This window comes from Manis javanica, chromosome 17 (assembly GCF_040802235.1).
Source record: "Manis javanica isolate MJ-LG chromosome 17, MJ_LKY, whole genome shotgun sequence".
Classification (NCBI taxonomy): domain Eukaryota; kingdom Metazoa; phylum Chordata; class Mammalia; order Pholidota; family Manidae; genus Manis; species Manis javanica.
In genome coordinates, this window is record NC_133172.1 from 6,406,453 (window position 1) to 6,424,168 (window position 17,716).

General features: G+C 48.5%; 1 protein-coding gene across 2 annotated transcripts in view; it reads left to right on the forward strand.

Moving 5' to 3' along the window:
• VRK3 (VRK serine/threonine kinase 3) overlaps positions 1 to 17,716 on the forward strand; it is a 32,915-nt gene that overhangs the window by 1,086 nt on the left and 14,113 nt on the right. For both annotated transcript variants that reach the window (XM_037005971.2, XM_037005973.2), the window contains exons 2-9: positions 5,719 to 5,858; positions 9,781 to 9,930; positions 11,894 to 12,088; positions 13,292 to 13,356; positions 13,683 to 13,749; positions 14,729 to 14,813; positions 15,086 to 15,191; positions 16,723 to 16,815. In XM_037005971.2, the coding sequence (XP_036861866.2) occupies positions 5,720 to 5,858; positions 9,781 to 9,930; positions 11,894 to 12,088; positions 13,292 to 13,356; positions 13,683 to 13,749; positions 14,729 to 14,813; positions 15,086 to 15,191; positions 16,723 to 16,815 (900 nt within the window). In that variant the 5' untranslated portion in view covers position 5,719. The remainder of the gene's footprint in view (positions 1 to 5,718; positions 5,859 to 9,780; positions 9,931 to 11,893; positions 12,089 to 13,291; positions 13,357 to 13,682; positions 13,750 to 14,728; positions 14,814 to 15,085; positions 15,192 to 16,722; positions 16,816 to 17,716) is intronic.

The window sequence follows — 17,716 nt, forward strand, 5'->3', positions numbered from 1 at the left end:
AGTTTCCAGCCCAGTGAATCTGAGGGCCAGACAGTGATCAAATAAAAGGTACCATCCCCTCTGGCACATGCCTGTACAGCCTGCTCCTGCTCCATCTCCTCCTTAATGCTGCTCTCAGACTTAACTCCCAGGAGGAAGTGGCCATGGCAGGGCCACAGGTTAGGCGCTTGTGGCCCTCAGCCAAGGGCACTGGCACCTGCGAAAATGCCACTAAAGCAAAGCCACTTAATAACTGCTATGGATTTTCAAACTTCTGTTACATAAGGAACCTAGCAGAGTGTTAGTGTATTAGTTAGACAAGCCTAGACTATGCTGCAATAAAATCTGAGTGCCAAAACCCAAACACAAATTCCTCACTGATGCAAAGTCTGCAACAAGTCTCCAGGGTGGCCGTCGTATAGGCAGTTTTGATCTTGCGGCTCTAGCTCCAACACGCGAGGGCGTCAGGTGTGCCATGGCCTGAAGAGAGGAGCGGTGGTGACCCCTCTAGCTTCAGAAAAATGTTCATCAGTATTTACACCTTTGAGAAGAAGGAGATGTCCTTTTAAATGTGATTTTCAGGACAACAGATTACTTAAGTTACATAACCAATCAGAATTACTGGCTTCTTAGAGGGTAAAGGATGCTTGGCAACAGTCTTTGCAGTCCAGTGTCTGTACAACTCCTTTGTGTGAAAAAAGAACAGGGTAGTTTTATGCCACAGTGCGGTTTCTGCTCTTCTGCAGGCCAAGGGGAAGAGGAAACCTTTTCTCCTCTGGCTGAGATTTCTTTCACTAGCTGTTTGGACAGCCTGTGTGTTTCAAGGAATTCAGCTCCAAGAGGAAATGGAGAGGTCTGAGAGACTCAGAACTTACGGGAAGAGAAAAGGGAAGAAGAGAAATACATTGGACCCTTGAGCAACATGGGTATTGGGCATGCCAACCCCCTACACAGTCAAAAAATCCAACATATAACTTTTTACTCCCCAGAAACTTAACTACTGATAACCTACTGTTGAGTGGAAGTTTTATCAATAACATAGTCAATTAACATATTTTTATATGACATGTATTATATACTGTATTCTTACAGTAAGGCAAGGAAGAGAAAAGAAAATGTTCTTTGAAATTGTTGCAAATCTCCAAAGTTTTCCAATGTATTTATTGAAAAAAATCCACATGTAAGTGGACCTGCACAGTTCAACCAGTGCCTGCCAAGGGTCAGTTGTATTGACAAATAGGATATAATAAATGGGATACAGGGCATGATACAGTAATAACAACCACTAATGTAAAAAAGCTTTGGGCCAGTCCCTGTTCTCAGCACTTCATATACATGTATAGGCCCTCAACAACCACTCTGTCAGACAGGTGCTATCAGAAGCCCCATTTTACAGTTGGGCAGACTGAGATATAGAGAGGTTAAGTAATGCATCTGCCATATAATGAGTCATAAGAAATACATACTTGGTCACTCAGATGACCAAATAATATATTTCCCAGGTATATCTGGTCTCCATCCACAGTCCCTGAAGACACAGCAGAGTCTTAAAGGTGAAATGGGTGTCTTCTCATGTTAATGAGAGACTTCTGCACTCCCACCCGAGGGCAGGGACTGGATATTGAATCAGCCAATGGCCAGTAATTCAGATAATTATGACCGTGTAATGAAGCCCCCACAAAAGCCCACCAGAAGAGCATATCCCTGTCTGGCATTCTGCTTCTCTGCTGGAGGGAGCTTCCATGCTCGGGGAACCAGACCGTCTCCATGTGTCACCGAGCCAGGCCCCAGCTCCACCAGGACAGAGGCACCTTTATTCAGGACCTTGCCCCGTGTCCCTCTTCATCTGGCTGTTAACTTGTCTCCTTTATTAAACTGGTATAACCATGTTTTCCTGAGTTCTGTGAGCCGCTCTAGCAAATTAATCAAACCTCAGGGAGAGGTCGTGGGAACCTCCCCTCTGTAGCAGGTAGGTCAGAAGCCCCGGGAACTGACTGGGACTTGTGGTTGGTGTCTGGAGTGGGGGGTGGAGGGCAGTCCTGTAGGACGGAGCCCTTAACCGGGGGGCTCTGGCACTGTCTCTGGGCAGAGCATTAGACTTGAGTTCTCGGACAGCCTGCTGGTGGGAAGACCCTCCTGCCACACACACACACATTGGAATCAGGTCTGGGAACCTGAAGGGAGTTATACTACTATTACTGCAGTTTAATATACTAATACTATTATTGTTGTACATGTAGGAAAAAAAACTACAGTGCCCAAAACAGCATATCTGGAATTCAAATCCAGGCAGCCTGGGACCAGAGCCTGTGATTTTAAGGACTCCTCTATTTGCAACTGCAACAGAGACCGACCTTTATAGTGAATAAAGTGAAACTATTTAATGAGACTAAGCCAGACACAGAAAGATAAATACGGCATTCTTACCGAACACTGGTCATCATCACCGAAGTCAAATTACAAAACATAATGACAAGGTTTTGAGGAAAAGAAAGGAGCAGTTTATTTGTCAGCAAATGAGGGAGCGGCCGGCTCATACCTTGCAGAGCCACTGTCCCCCCGAAGCACAAGCAGGGCCTTTAGGGGGGAGATTGTGGGAGGGAGGCTGTGGTGTTCATGACCACAGACACATAAACAAACACACAGACATTCTTCACTGATTAAATTGCTTTTTGTGCTTTTTGTTTCTCTCAGCAGTTCCTCCTCAGTTACCCTGGGACAGGATATCCTGGGTTCTGTCAAATCGGCTTTGTGCGTTTATCTCTGACCCCAAGACTCAGAAAATAGGGGGAACAAACAAGCCGCCACCTGTTAATGGTTACAAGGTTTTGGGGGCTACTTGAGTTCATTCTCCAGTAAATGTTACTGTTGAATTTTAAACCCAGGGATTTAATTCCAGTTTTCCTCTGTTACAGCATAACCTCACTTATATGTGGAATCTAAAAAAAGAAGAAGAAAAAAACGGTCAAATTCGTGGTAACAGAGAGTGCAGTATCTACCAGAGGCTGGTGGGGAAAGGGGGAGATACTGATAAAGGCTACAGACTTGAGTTATGACTGAGTTCTGGAAACCTAATGTATAGCACGATGACTATAGTAAATAGTTATTATATACTAGAAATTTTCTGAGAGTAGATCTCAGGTGTTCTTACTGCAAAAAATGACGGGTATGTTAGTTTGTGGCAGTCATTTCATAATGTATACCCATTGTGTCAAAACATCTTGTACCCCTTACAGTTTTTATGTGTCAAAGACAAATAAAAGTAAAAAGAAAACTTTCTCTTGCAAGGGCAGATGAAGTCCTGAGCACAGATAATCCTTTAGATATAAGTGGTACTGTACGCTGTCTTGAGTAAAAAACAAATAATTTTGTACCTTTCTTTTGCTACCTAAAAACATTAATTTGGAGGACATGTTGCACTGTCATCATTGTAAAAATTTGTATGTGGAAATCCTAACCCCAAGTATCTCAGAATATGGAGATTTAGCCTTTAAAGAGGTAATTAAGTTAACATAGGCTGTTAGGGTGGGGCTGCTGTGGTCTGAATATTTGTATCCCCCCCACAAAAAAAATTCGTATTTTGAAATGCTAATACCAAACAGGATGGTAAGAGCTGTGGACCTCAGAAGGTGGGTAGGTCATGAGGGCAGAGCCTTCATGCATGAAATTAGCATAGTTATAAAAGAGACCTGAGCCCTTTCTACCATGTGAGGTTGTCAGTGTGCAACCAAAAGAGGGCCTTCCCCAGAGCCCAACCGTGGTAGCACCCTGATCTTGAACTTCCCAGTCTCCAGACTGTGAGAAATAAATTTCTGTTGTTTCTAAGCCACCCAGTCTGTGATACTTTATCACAGCAGCCCAAGCAGACTAAGGGTCCTTATGCAGTATGACGTGTGTCCTTACAAAAGGCGATCAGAACACAGAGGGACAACCATGAATTCACAGTGAGAAGGCAGCCATCTGCAAGCCAAGGAGAGAGGCCTCAGAGGAGAGAGGCTGACACCGTGATCTCCAAAATTGTGAGAAAATAAATTCCTGTTACTTAACCATCCAGTCTTATGATATTTAGTTATTGCAACTTTAGCAAATGAATGCATCTGCCATGTCCTCATTTGTTAAAGGCCTATTTGTGATTTTGTTTTTGATTTTTTTTTTAGTATTAGGAAATATTTCAGAGATACACAAGGCTTAGAGGATAATGTAGTAAACACTAAGTTACTTGTCTTACTACATTAGTCAGCATAGAATCGGCTGTGCTGCATAACAAATAAACCTAAAATCTTGGTGGCTTAAAACAGCATAAGTTTACTTGCAGATCATGAGATTCCAATGTGGAACAGGCAGCCCACCTCCATATTGTAGCCCTGCCATCTAGAGTATGTGGCCTCCAGAGCCATCCCTACATGGTAGGGGTGGACAGAGTCAGTACTCTGGCTTTTAACTGCTTCAGCTGGAATATGACTTCCATTCAACACCCCATTGACCAGAACTAGTCATGTGGCCCCAGTCTAACTGCAAGGGACCTTGGGAAGTGCAGGGAAGCATGTGGCTATTTGGTGAGCATTGACTTCTCCCCCATCCCCATGGTGTGGTTTAAGAAATGAATAAACATCACAAGTATTGGGGGGGGGGGCATTGTATATTTTCCTGGGTTCTTGTCCCCACCGCGACAAAGAATTGAAGGGCAGAGACACAGTAGTGAAACAGTAAAAGTTTTATTTAAAGTCACTTAAAGAGAGAAAAAGTGCAGGTGACCTCAGAGAGAGAGGAGTGCCCTGAAAGGTTGGGGGTGCCCCCTTTTAAGGATTTTTCAGGAATGATAAAGGGCTGGGGGTGCAGACTTGTTAAGTGGTCTCTGAATATTTAGAGTTAACACAAGAAATTTCCTGCTCTGGTCCCCTCCCAGGATAGCAGCTTCCTGGTTTGAGAGCATATCAATTAAGACTGCCTGCCCAGCCCCCGCAAGGTGGGCTGAGTTACTGTCTGTTCGCTAAAGAGTAAGTTAAGAATCTTACTTCTTAATTTCCTGAGTATTAAAATGCAGTCTTATCTTTAAGATGGAATCCTTCCTGCCTTTTACCATGTTGTTTACCGCTGGGCTTGCAGGCTAAATTAGTTGCCCAGGTTGCATGTTAATTGATTAGGGCTGAAGGAGAAAAAACAGCATATAGATAAAGTTAAAAATAAGCTGGGCCTGCATGATTCACACAATAAAGACATGGGCTATGCTGAGGTACCCTCCTTTATCTGGGGAATATTCAAATATTCCAGGCCAAGTTGTTCCTGGCCTTTTGAGCTTTAACTGATTAACTCATTAACTCTGGGTCTTTTTTTGTGGGCTTTCCTGGACTTATTCTCTTTCCACCCTGCTCATACCTGTTTTCCTACCTAACACAAGTATAGTTGAAGACCGTCAGTGCTTCTGTGATGGGAGCAGCTCTGCATAACTCTGACCTCAAGGCATATTCGTATCATTTGTGAGGTCTGCAGTTTTGCTTGGCATTTGTTCTCCTTTGTACCTGCCCTGGGCCATTAGGGAGAGACAGGTGACTAGAGGCTGGACACAGTGGGTAGGAGCTCATTTGAGAAGCGCCACTTCCTGAGAGTCCGTTCCGGATGTGATAACTGTTCTCCATTGTGCCGTCTTGTCACCCTGTGGAACTCAGATGGTGACTCACTGGTCTGGATTAAGCTTGTCTTTAAGCTTCCTGCTCTCTCCCCTCCACTTCTGTCTTCTAGCATGATCACCTTCTGTCCCGACTGTGGCAAAAATATCAAAGCAGCATTCAGATTCTGCCCCTACTGTGGGAAGCCTTTGCCTACAGAGGAGCATGAGGAGTCGCAGACCTTTGTCAGGCCGCTGGTGTCACCCTTCCGAGGTAAGGACCGGGTTTGAGCTTAATCTCAAGGAGGCTTGAGGTGCCTGTGTGCGTGCATTTGGGGAGGAAGGGCAGATGCCTTTGCAGCCTGTCTGGCCCTTTGTTGATACTGGAGAAGCCCACAGCTCAGGCTCTCTAATCTCTTTTTCTTGGCACCTTATCAGTCTCATGGCTTTGACATTGACAGCCTACACATTTCTGCCTCCAGCCTCGACTCCTCCCCTAAAATCCAGATTCATAGATCTCAGACTGCCTGCTTGACATCTAGTGTGTATTCCGTATGCGTGTGTCTCCATGTGCTCAGAACTGAGCTCCTGGTCCGACTGCCGTCCCCCTTGCCCCTTCCATAGACTTCCCCGTCACTGGACGTGGCTACTCGGTCTACCCGGTGTCCCAGGCGGACCAGGGAGTCATCCTTAAGTCGTCTTTCCCTCCCACCCTGCAACTTCCACCCTCCTGCAAATCTTGTCAGCTCTCCCTTAAAGTCAGTGCCAAAACAGACCGCTTCCTGCCACCTCCTCTGCCGCCCCCTTGCCCATCCCACCCTCATGTCTCGCTGACCCTGCTTCACGAGCCTTCTTCCCCTGGCCTCCCTGTGTCTTCCTCCCCTGTGGTTTTCTTTACACGGCAGCCAGATGCATCCTGTTAAGTCGAAGACCCTGTCATTCCTGTCACCACCTTCCCTGGTTAGTCCCAGCACGATTGGTCCCCTTGTCTCGGAGCTCATCTCCTAAACCCTTGTCCTTACTTACGTGGCTCCAGCTACCCTGGCCTCGTCACTCTGCCCGAACACCTCAGGCGTGCCTGGGCCTCTGTCTGGGGAGGGCTTCCCTCATCTGCTGCACAAACCCACTTTCTCACTTTCTTCTGGTCTCTATTCAGTTGTTGCCTTCCAGAAAGGCCTTCCTGACATCTCTATTTAAAATTGCATCTTCCTTACAAATGACACTCCCTATCCCTTGCCCTTGCTGTACATTGCCTTTCAGTATTTGTAAGTATCAAATCTATTAAACACAGTATTTTTCTTTCTTATATTTTTTTCTCACCTTTAAACGCCACAGGACAGGAGTTTACTCTGGTTTGTAAGCTGCTGTGTGCACAGCACCCAGGACTATGCCTGGCATAGAGCTGGATGCTGAGAAATCTTTCTGATTGGCTGACTGAATAAATGAAATATCAGCAGTAGATCCTGACCAATGAAAAGCCCAAGAACGCGGATCTTGCCTTGATAAATTGAAGAGGATTTACTTATAGGAAGGGCACAAAAGGAAGTTGGCTTACAAGGCTGAAAGTTCAGCAACGTTAATTTTATCATTTGGGATTGTGTTTGGCTACAAGTAACAGAAAATGCTACTTAAAGAATTTAAACAAGTGAATGAGCTTATTTTTCTTATTAACAAAAAGCCTGCAGGGGACAGCCCAGTATAGGGATGGTGTCCCCGTGGTACCATAAGGGACCCAAGCTCCTCCTCTCCCCCCACTGAGCCGTCCTTAGTATATGGTTCTTGCTCCCATGCTTACTGCCTGGAGTTTTCAGGATGGCTTCTGTGTCTGTGTCCCCAGCATCATGTCTACGCTCCAAGCAGATGCCAACAGTATTTGCCTTGGCCTGACTTCAGAACCTGAGTTCGTAACCTCATCCTTCCCTAATGCCAACCTAGGGTCCAGTTCATTATGCATTCAGCCAGTCATCAAGCAGTAAATATACCTGGGCCCCTATTGTGTGCTTAGGTGCCATGTTTGACCCTGGGGAGGTGGTGACAGATGAGATGGACATGGTTTCTGGTCTCAGAGTTTTTTGAGGCTAGCGGGACAAACAGACATTGAATAAGCAATTAACAGTGGAGTGCATGATAAAGAGGGGAAATAGATGGGCCGCAGAATACATGAAAGGGGGACTTATTTCTCGAGTGGCCAGGGAAGGCTTCCCAAGGTGGGTAATGTCTGCTTAGACCAAGCAATTATAAGAATTAGCTAATGGGGCGAGGTGGGGGTGTCGGGCAAGAGCTCCAGGCACTGGAGCATGGGCAGGAAAAGACTGAGGGGGGGCCATAATTCATTTTGGAGAAATAAAGAAGGGTACCTTGACCAAGGGCAGACATGCAAGGACTTCTAGACCATGGGCAAGATGATCGGTAATCACTGGTGTGGTAGGGAGCTGTAGAAGGGTTTCTACTAAGTGGGGGACACAATATGATTTGCATTCTGAAAAGACCTCTCTGGCAGCTGTGTGTGGATTGGAGGCACAAAAGCAGTTAGGGGGCCATTCCAGGAGTCCAGGGACCAAACCTGCTGGCTAAGGTGGCGCCACCTAAAAGAAGACTTCTGTTGGCAGCCATATGGCTGACTAGGTGATAGGTAAAAGCCATTTAGGATTCAGCACATCACAAAATGCTAGATAGAATAAAAAGAATATCCTTTTTTTTTTTTTAAACATAGGGCTCAGTGGTAAGAAAGTGAGGGAATTCCATGGAAATGAGAATAAGAAAACACAGGACCCACATGGCTGAGCCAGTGCAGTTGGTGGTGTTGGTCCTGGGCTTCCTGCTGCCATTGGTGGCCTTGAGCCTGGGTTTTGGTGGGTACAGGAGAAAATCTTAGGGCCTGCACTGCGCAGGAGGTGAGACTGGAAACATCCACTAAAATCTGAGACCCCTCAGTGGGTAAACAAGAACAAAAAAACCCTGGTGGAGACATTTGACTGTCTCATCCTTGGTTGTGGGTGAAGAAAGAATGTCCTCTGTGAGAATTCCTAACCAAGAACTCACATCCTCACCAGTTTGGAGCCAGAATTCATACCGATCTGTGTGACCCCAGCAAAACCCAAGCAGATTGGTGTAAAATGATGAGGGTGGGTGATCTTTCCTTGAGGAATACCCGTTAAAGACAAACCTTAGAGAATTCCCATAGACACATGAGTTCCTAGTCAGTCAACAAAGACACCAGGGAACAAGCCACTGTCAGGAGAACCAACCAACTGCAGAATCAGACCTGCAGGGACCAGAGACCTCAGAATTAACAGATGAGACTGTGTTCAGTATTTAATATTATGGGATTAATGTATTATTGAGTATTTCAAAGTCATGTGTACAATCTAATATAATATGGTTCTTTTGCTGGGCAGCTTATTCAGAACCTCCAGACCCATGAATCATGGACAAGAACAGAACAGTCCGACCTCCCTTACATTGTTCTATTGTAGATGAATATCCTTTAGGGACAGTACAGTACGCCCCCGGGGACTGGAGGCTGCCTGGGAACTAAATACAAATTTAGAAAGTGATTGTGTGCTAAGCCCCCACTCGAACCCCTGCGTAGATGTTAAAATTTACTTGCTCAGTAAATATGAGGAGTGGCTTCTTGGCATGGCTCTTGTGCTGCAACAGCTTGAGTCCCCTGGCTGGTCCTTTCAGATCTTCAGCATTTCGTCATGTTCCCTCCAAATCTGTGGGTCAGGAGCAAGGAGGAGCCAACAAATATGTTTAAAGGAATAAAAGAAATTGAAAAATATAATGGACAAAAGTTAGAATTTATCCAGCAGATGTGCAAAGGAACCCAGTGAAACTTGTGGTGTTAAAAACAAGTATAATGGCACTCAAAGACTCATTGGGTGGTTTAAACTACAGACGAGATACAGCTGAAGGGAGAGTACTGAACTGGAAGATAGCCCTGAAGAAATCACCTAGATGAGAGCATGAGTGGCTGAGTGACAGAAGATACAAAACAGAGGCTAAGACCCGTGGAGGAAAGACTAACTAAAATGAAGGAATAGTTTGCTTAGATACTCAGGTAATAGAAGCAGACTTGTGGCTCTAAGGGTCAAAGGGAAGAGTGGTTGGATGTGGCCTCAGGGTTTCTGGTGTGATGGTTCCTGCACAGGGCCTTTGTGATTCCAGTCTGCATCTGGTCTTCCTTTCTCTAGGCTCAAAGAGAGAGAGGAACGCCAGTTCTGAAATCTCTCCTAAGAAAGTGAAATGGTCCAGTGTTGTCACCTGTCCCTCTTCACACCTTCCCTCAGATGGTGACAGTTCTGGGTCTGAAGATATCTTAAGACCCTGTGAGAGACCCAAAGGTGAGAACTGGGGTCAAACTGGCCTTACTCTGGATGGGGAAAGAGCAGGTCATCTGACAGTTTGGGGCTCTGTTCCTGTACTCAGACATCACCTACCACTGCCTGGGTCTTTGTCCCAACATCCTCACCTACCTCCCGGCCTCCAGTCCATCTGCATGGCCAGAGCTGACCGCCCCCGTCCCTGCTTACTGCCCCCTACTGTGCACCCCCTCCCCAGCCCCACAGACTGAGCTCTCCAGCCTGGTGCCTGAGACTCCTGTCTGCTTCCTGTCTGAGCTCTCACCACAGCCTGGTGCACTGATAACTCACTTTGTGGAGATATTCTTCAGGGTTCTCAGCTTCTGGTCTTTGCTAGGTCTGTTCCCTCAGCCCAAGTGTTCTCACCGCCCTTCCTTGCCCGGCCTGCAGCCACTTTCTCAAAACTCAGAGGGGCAGATCTCTAGGAAGCATTTCCTGAGTGCCACAGGCTGGATAAAGCTGTCCTGTCCCCCGCAGAGCCCCCCTTGATTCTCTTTGTCTGGGCCCAGCGCCAGCGCTCCCCTCGTTGGAGCCCACATCTCCTGCAGGCTCCACGTCCCCTTCTGCCTTGCTGGCCTGAGAATCCTCATGGGCAGGGACCAGGTAGACTCATGTGTGTACGCTCTGTACCAGCCAGTGACCGTGGGAGACTGAAGGACTGCCTTCAGGAGGGACTGCCTTTAGGAGGGACTGCCTTTAGGTGGGACTGCCTTCAGGAGGGACTGCCTTCAGGAGGGACTGCCTTTAGGTGGGACTGCCTTCAGGAGGGACTGCCTTCAGGAGGGACTGCCTTTAGGAGGGACTGCCTTCAGGAGGGACTGCCTTCAGGAGGGACTGCCTTCAGGGGGGACTGCCTTCAGGGGGGACTGCCTTCAGGAGGGACTGCCTTTAGGAGGGACTGCCTTCGGGGGGGACTGCCTTTAGGTGGGACTGCCTTCAGGGGGGACTGCCTTCAGGAGGGACTGCCTTCAGGGGGGACTGCCTTTAGGAGGGACTGCCTTCAGGAGGGACTGCCTTCAGGAGGGACTGCCTTCAGGAGGGACTGCCTTCAGGAGGGACTGCCTTCAGGGGGGACTGCCTTCAGGGGGGACTGCCTTCAGGAGGGACTGCCTTTAGGGGGGACTGCCTTCAGGAGGGACTGCCTTCAGGAGGGACTGCCTTCAGGGGGGACTGCCTTCAGGAGGGACTGCCTTCAGGGGGGACTGCCTTCAGGGGGGACAGCCTTCAGGGGGGACTGCCTTCAGGGGGGACAGCCTTCAGGGGGGACTGCCTTCAGGGGGGACTGCCTTTCTCCTCCCCCCCAGGAGCCCGCATCTGGAGTCAGAGCCCGCCGCCTCCTCTTTGCTCCTTGTCACCCCGGGGCTCACTGCCTCTTGCCCTTCTGTGCCTTGGCTGGATGGTGGGTGGGAGGGATGGAGTAGGTAATATCTTTTCCTGGGTCCATGTCTACCTTCTCACCATGCCCCCCTTGCCAGTCTGGGAGCCCCTCAAGGGCAAGGCCTCAGTCTAACAAATGTGTGGGCCTCTTTGATACTCAGCGCAAGGCCGGGATGTCTTCGGCTGACTGTACGGCATGCCTTCCTCCACCCCAGCAAACTTACACTCGCCCATCAAGATCCAGCTCCGCCGCCTCTCGGAGGCTTCCCCTGCCTTCTCCAGGCAGTCGGGCTCTCTCATAGCCCTCTGTACTGCCCTGTCTCAGATTCCATTCTAACCAGCTGTGTCCAGGTCAGCCCACCAAGTTAGGGGCCCCCAAGGGAAGGTCCCAGGTCTAACTCGTGTCCCCAGCTTTGTCACACAAGGACCTGGTCCATGAAGGGTCCCAGGAAACATTTGTTGAAAGAGCAAATGAATAAATGGATAGTATTGTGAGTGTTGTCTCATTACCCGTCCAACTTTTTCTCCTGGCTGCCGCTTTTTCTTTATTCTGGCCATTCTCCTGCAGCGTCCTCAGGCAGACCCCCAACCCCCAGAAGCAGCCCACAGGCAACCAGGCAAAGCCCCCAGACACTGAAGCGGAGCCGGGTGACCACCTCGCTGGAGGCTTTGCCCGCAGGAACAGTGCTGAAAGACAAGAGTGGGCAGTACTGGAAGCTGGGATCCCTCCAGACGAGGGACGAACAGGGCATTCTCTATGAAGGTACACTGTGCACATGGGGGAGGACTGGGATGCCTGGCCGTCTTGGAGCCAGAGGAAGGAGGGGAGCTCCTTTCTGAGAATGAAATGGAAACTATATCCTGGCTGCAGACCTGCCTCTAGGCAGCTTTCTCTTTGACTTGGAACTATGGGGGCCAGACAGAGTATATGAGTGGAGGAATCTGGGAGGGAGGCAACTGGGAATGGTGGGGACTGTGACCCACTGGAGAGCATGTGCCCTGTGCAAAGAGGGCGCCCTTCTTCAGCTCCCCCTCCTGTTGTCGTGTGAGAGTGCAGGCCCAGTGATAAGGCAGCTGTTGATTATTCCGTCTGCCCTCAGATCATTCTATCTGCAGAAATAGGATGGGCCTCCCCTACAGCGCCATGTTTGGTTTGAATATTGAGATGGCATTCCCAGAGGTGGGCTGGGGCAACAAGTCCTTCTCCAGTGGGGGATCCACACCCATCATGTAGTACTTACCAGATATGTAGACAAACGTGTAGCTGGAGTGTCAGGGGTCCCTAGGACCAGCCCTGGTTCAGTGATTCGCTAGCAGGACCCACAGGCCTCAGCATATAGTAGCACTCACATGATTCATTAGAGCAAAAAGACACAGCACAGTCAGCAAAGGGGGAAGGTACGTGGGGTGAAGTCTGGGGGAGACCGCCGCCAGCTTCCAGAGTCCTCTCCCCTTGGAGTCACACAGGATGCGCAACAAGGTGTGACAACGTGTGACATGTTTGTGCCAGTGACACTTGTTAGAGACACAGCACCCAGGGTTTTACTGGGGGCTGGTCACATAGGTACCTTCTGCCTGACTCCAACCCAAACGCCAGACTCCCAGCAGGAAAGCAGGTGTTCAGCACGACAGCCACAGCTCAGGGAGCGACTGTGGTTGGTTAGGGAGAGCTGAGCCCCCCTGAAATCCAGGCTCCCAGACAGCCAAGGGCGGCCGGCAAGCAGGCCTTCCCACGGAGAGCGGTCAGCCTGCTGTGTTAGTGACCCTTTTTGCATAGCTGGGTAGTAACAGAGAGAAAAAAAAAGAACCTGTTTGAAAGCAGGAAGGAGCAGGTCTTGAAAGCCCGGAGTGCACTTGACCCTGGGAGAACCAGAGAACCGGAACCGCTGCTCTTTACTGGGACGTTTGGGGACGATGACTCGCCTTCCCTGTAGATTGTGACCACACTCATTTTGTCGGCCCACAGCTGAGCCCGTCTCCACCTTGGCCTGCAAGTCAAGTGCCCAGAGACAAAGATTCTCACTTAAACTAGTGAGTGTCCCTGATGGTGGGGGAGAGGGGTGCTGGGGCTCCAGCAAGTGTGCCATTGGCCGCAAGCCCCTCTGTGCCGTGGGGAAGGCGGGGGAGCGCAGCCTTGGCCTGCGAGGCGCAGTGGGACCTCGGGTGGGATGCTCGTCTCCCTCTGGGCCTCAGGTTCTTCCTCCCATGGGGCCCCTCCGAGGCTGTGGTCAGGTCCACCCTGAGCCCTGGCTCTGAGACTTTCTGGCTGTGGGATGTGGGCGAGCACCTCCCCTCTCAGAGCTGAGTCACCTCATCTGACTGGGAGCCAGTAACACCCACACTGGGTTTCTCCCTAGGACGCCAAGGATGGGCGCTTGTTCAATGAGCAGAACTTCTTCCAGCGGGTTGCCAAGCCTTTGCAAGGTATTCCACGGGGAAGTGGGCAAGCGGGAGAGAGCGGGGGGCAGCCTGAGCCAAACAAGTAGCTCTTCCCTGAAGGCGTGGAAAGAGGCGGAGGATGAAATTAAACGCCCAGATTTGTTCCTGTCACCTCTTGGACCTCAGGCCCCAGAGGAGAAACAACATGGGCTGAGGCCGCTCGTACCAGCTCTTGAGAGCTGAGTATCAAATTTTCAGAAATAACCACAAGCCAGTTGTTGACCATAGCCATCATTAAAAATTAATTACATCAACTTACAATTAAATAAATTACACTAAGAACAAGGGTAATATATACTCAAAAATCATCACTTCCTAATGATTTGTCTACCTTTGCTATTATCTGTTCTCTTGAGGTTGTTCACGTTCATTGTTACCTGTATGGCGAAAATGCTGTATAATGGTGTACTGCCGCATCTCTTCCCAGCCCCACGTCCCATGGTACATTGTACAGTGGTAGCTTGAACGGGGCCATGGTAGGAAGGGTTCACACTACGGAAATCAGCAGACATTACAATCAGAGCTGTTTGTCCCTGGACAGCCAGATAACTTTTATCAGCACACCCCTGGATCTATACCGTCCAGCTGAGATCCTGGAAGATGGGCAGACATCCAGTGACACCAGGACCAGGCTGGACATGTCCTGATCTTAGTAGCTACACATGTGAATTCAGAAGTTAGTCTGCTATTCTTACCCTTCCGCTCACTGCAGACTTGTATATGCTTTCTTCTGAGTTCACCCTGTCACCTGTAGATACAGATTACAGGCATTCAGGGGTCCACCACGCTTACCCTGTCACCACCACCTTCGCTGTTACCCACCCACAGAGACTGTGTCTCTGACTAGGAGACTTGGGTCTGGCCTGGGCTTGGGAGCTCTGCTTCTGGTCTAAGAACAGGCTGTTTTCCATCGAGGGCCTGGGAGCAGGAGGGCCCTAACCTCTCAGGTGCCTGCTTCCCACAGTGAACAAATGGAAGAAGCTGTGCTCCGCCCCCCTACTGGCCATCCCCACCTGTGTAGGTTTTGGCGTTCACCAAGACAAGTACAGGTAAGTGGCTTCACTTGCCACCCAGCTCTCTGGCCCCCTTTTTTCTTTCCCTGTCATGCGCCCAGGCATAGCTGGGACCCCAGAGCCATTGACCAGATAGTTGCTTCCTTCCTTTCCCTGGCTATGAGCCGGGCTGAGCCCCCACCAGTCAGAACCCCTTTCTCCTGGGACCAGGACCTTGTAGCCACCCAGCCGCAGTCCATCCTGATGACCTGTCTTCCACCACCTCTCTGGTCATTTCTCCCACCTCCTGAATTTCTCGTGTCTTCCAGGTTCTTGGTGTTCCCCATCCTGGGGAAGAGCCTTCAGGCAGCCCTGGATGACAACCCGAAGCATGTAATATCAGTGAGGTCTGTGTTCCAGATAGCCTGCCGGCTGGTATGTACCTGAGAGTTACTGGCTCCCATGCAGGGGATGGCACACAGGGTCCTGGTTTATTAGTCTATCTGTTCATTGACGACTTCAACCTACGCCTGCCTCTGCTGGCCACTGGGGCTAGCACATTGGCTGGCACAGGTGAAAACAAGGGTCACAGGGTACATCGAGCAACCTTTGGAAGGTAATTTGGATACAGCAGTCAAAGTTTAAAATGCCACTAGAACCCGAGTGATGAGCGTTATCATGAGGGCCTTCAAGAGGCCATGGGAGTTGGAGGAATGGGCCCCCGCCTCAAACTGAGGGTTGTGCTTCCCGGTAGGGGTTTTTCTAAGCCAAGAGTGGGAAATGCCAAGGTGTCGGGTGGAATGGGAGCGGAGATGCATGGGGAGAATATTACAGGTCAAGGGTATAGCTAGGGTGAAGGTTTGTATGGGAGACACAGCGTATGGCATTTGTTCTTCATCCAGCCTTTTATTAAAACTTTACCAGGTCATGCTGAGTGTCGGACACTGTCCTAGGGGCTGGGAGTACATTGGGGAACAGCACAGACATGGTTTTTATGTCTAGTGGGAGAGGGTGATATTAAACAGTTGCACAAATTATGGGAATTGCTCTGAATAGAAATGTCTGAATAGAATAAGAGGACCCAGTTTAAATTGTTGGAGGGATGGAAGTGGCAAAGGAGCGATGTGTTGGGTGAGTCCTGAAGGTCTTCATGCTCTGCGTCTACAGTGGGACATGCAGAGGGGAAAAGGGCAAGAGATGAGGTTGGTGTGAAGAGGTCAGCAGGGACCAGATTACACAGGACCTTGCGCACCACGCTGAGGAACGGGGCCTCTGTCCTGAGGGCACTGGGGAACCAAGGGAGCATTGGAAGCAGGCTCAGCTCTGAGTGCAGACTGGCTCTTTGGGCTGTGTGCGGATAGATGGGAGGGAGAGGGCGACATGGAGGCCGAGGGAGGTCATTGTGAAAGAGGACAAGGCTGAGGAGGGGCTAGACTATGGGGCCGGAGCGTTTGTGACACAAGCAGAACTTGGTAGACAGGTAAGCCTTGGAGTCGAGGGGAGCTTGGCAATGTAATCACGATGTAACCAACATCTAAGCAGTTCAGTGCATCAGGCTAGAGTTCAGAGGAAAAGTCAGGGCTAAAGTTAAAATTTTCAGTTGCTTAAGCTCTACAGGAGAAATGAGAAGGGCTCTTTGATGTACTTGGATGCTGGAGGTTTTTTTGGCAATAAGTAACCAGTATCTTCCCTTCCTGAGTTTGCCGTCAACAACAACAAAAAAATAGGTACAAGAGATAGTTGCAAAACCAACTATTAGCTTGAATGCTGGATTTTTTAGAAGCATCATTAGAATTCACACTTGGGTGTGCTGTCAGAGCGAGCTTCCTAATGCTTCACTCAATTAGGCTCAAACACCCCCCACATCCCTCCAGTTACAAGCAGCCCCATATGATCCCAGGCCTAACAGGACACTGGGCTTTGCATATTCATGCTGCCCATGGAGATGCTTTCTTTCTACTCCCAGCTGGATGCCCTAGAGTTCCTCCATGAGAATGAGTATGTTCATGGAAATGTGACAGCCAAGAATATCTTCATGAATCCAGAGGACCTGAGCCAGGTAATAGCCCACCTCTGCCCACCATGGAGACTTTCTGGGGTCAAGATCTTATTATCTAGATGTTTCAAAACCTCCATTCATTTTACAATGCTTATTGCAGACAAAGAATTGCTATCACATATAAAGAGTTCCCTTGAATAAATAAGAGATATACAACTTAGTAAAAAAAATGGACAAAGGATAGGAAAAACAGTTCTTAAAAGAGAAATCCATAGGTTAGTTAAATATATGAAAGGATGCTCAACATCCCTAATAATCATAGAAATGAAAATTAAAACATTCTATTTTTCACCTTTTTGGTGGATAAAATTTAAAAGAATGATAATATCTGTTGCTAATAAAGATGTAAAGGAACAGGAATTCTTTATATACTGTTGGAAAGGTAAATCAAGTGACCCTTGCAAGGTAATTTGGATATAGCAAAGTTTAAAATGTAAATATTTTTGATCCACCAGTTCCTGTTTTAGGAATGTATCCTATCCATGTATTCATAGAACTGTTAAAAGATGTATTTGCAAAATGTTCCTGACAGCCCTGACTATAATAGTAAAATGAGAAAACCTTAAAAATATACTCCTGGTAGGGTACTGATTAAATAATATTTTAAAGTAAGTTTTAATTATTCTTTCAGTTGCAAATGAAACAAACTAGTTTAACATGGCTTAAACAAACAAACAAAAATGCTTAAAAAGGCAGGATGGGGGATGTAATGTATTGGTCCATGGAGTGGAAAAAATCAGTTTCCACTTGTTTCAGGCATGACTTGGCTCGTTTCAGGCATGGCTGAATCTAGGAACACAAGCCCTGTCATTAAGGAGCAGGCTGTTCCATCTCTGGCTCTTCTTGTTTTCACATTGCCCATTGCCAGGCAGAGTCTATTCCCTCATGGTAACAAAATCAC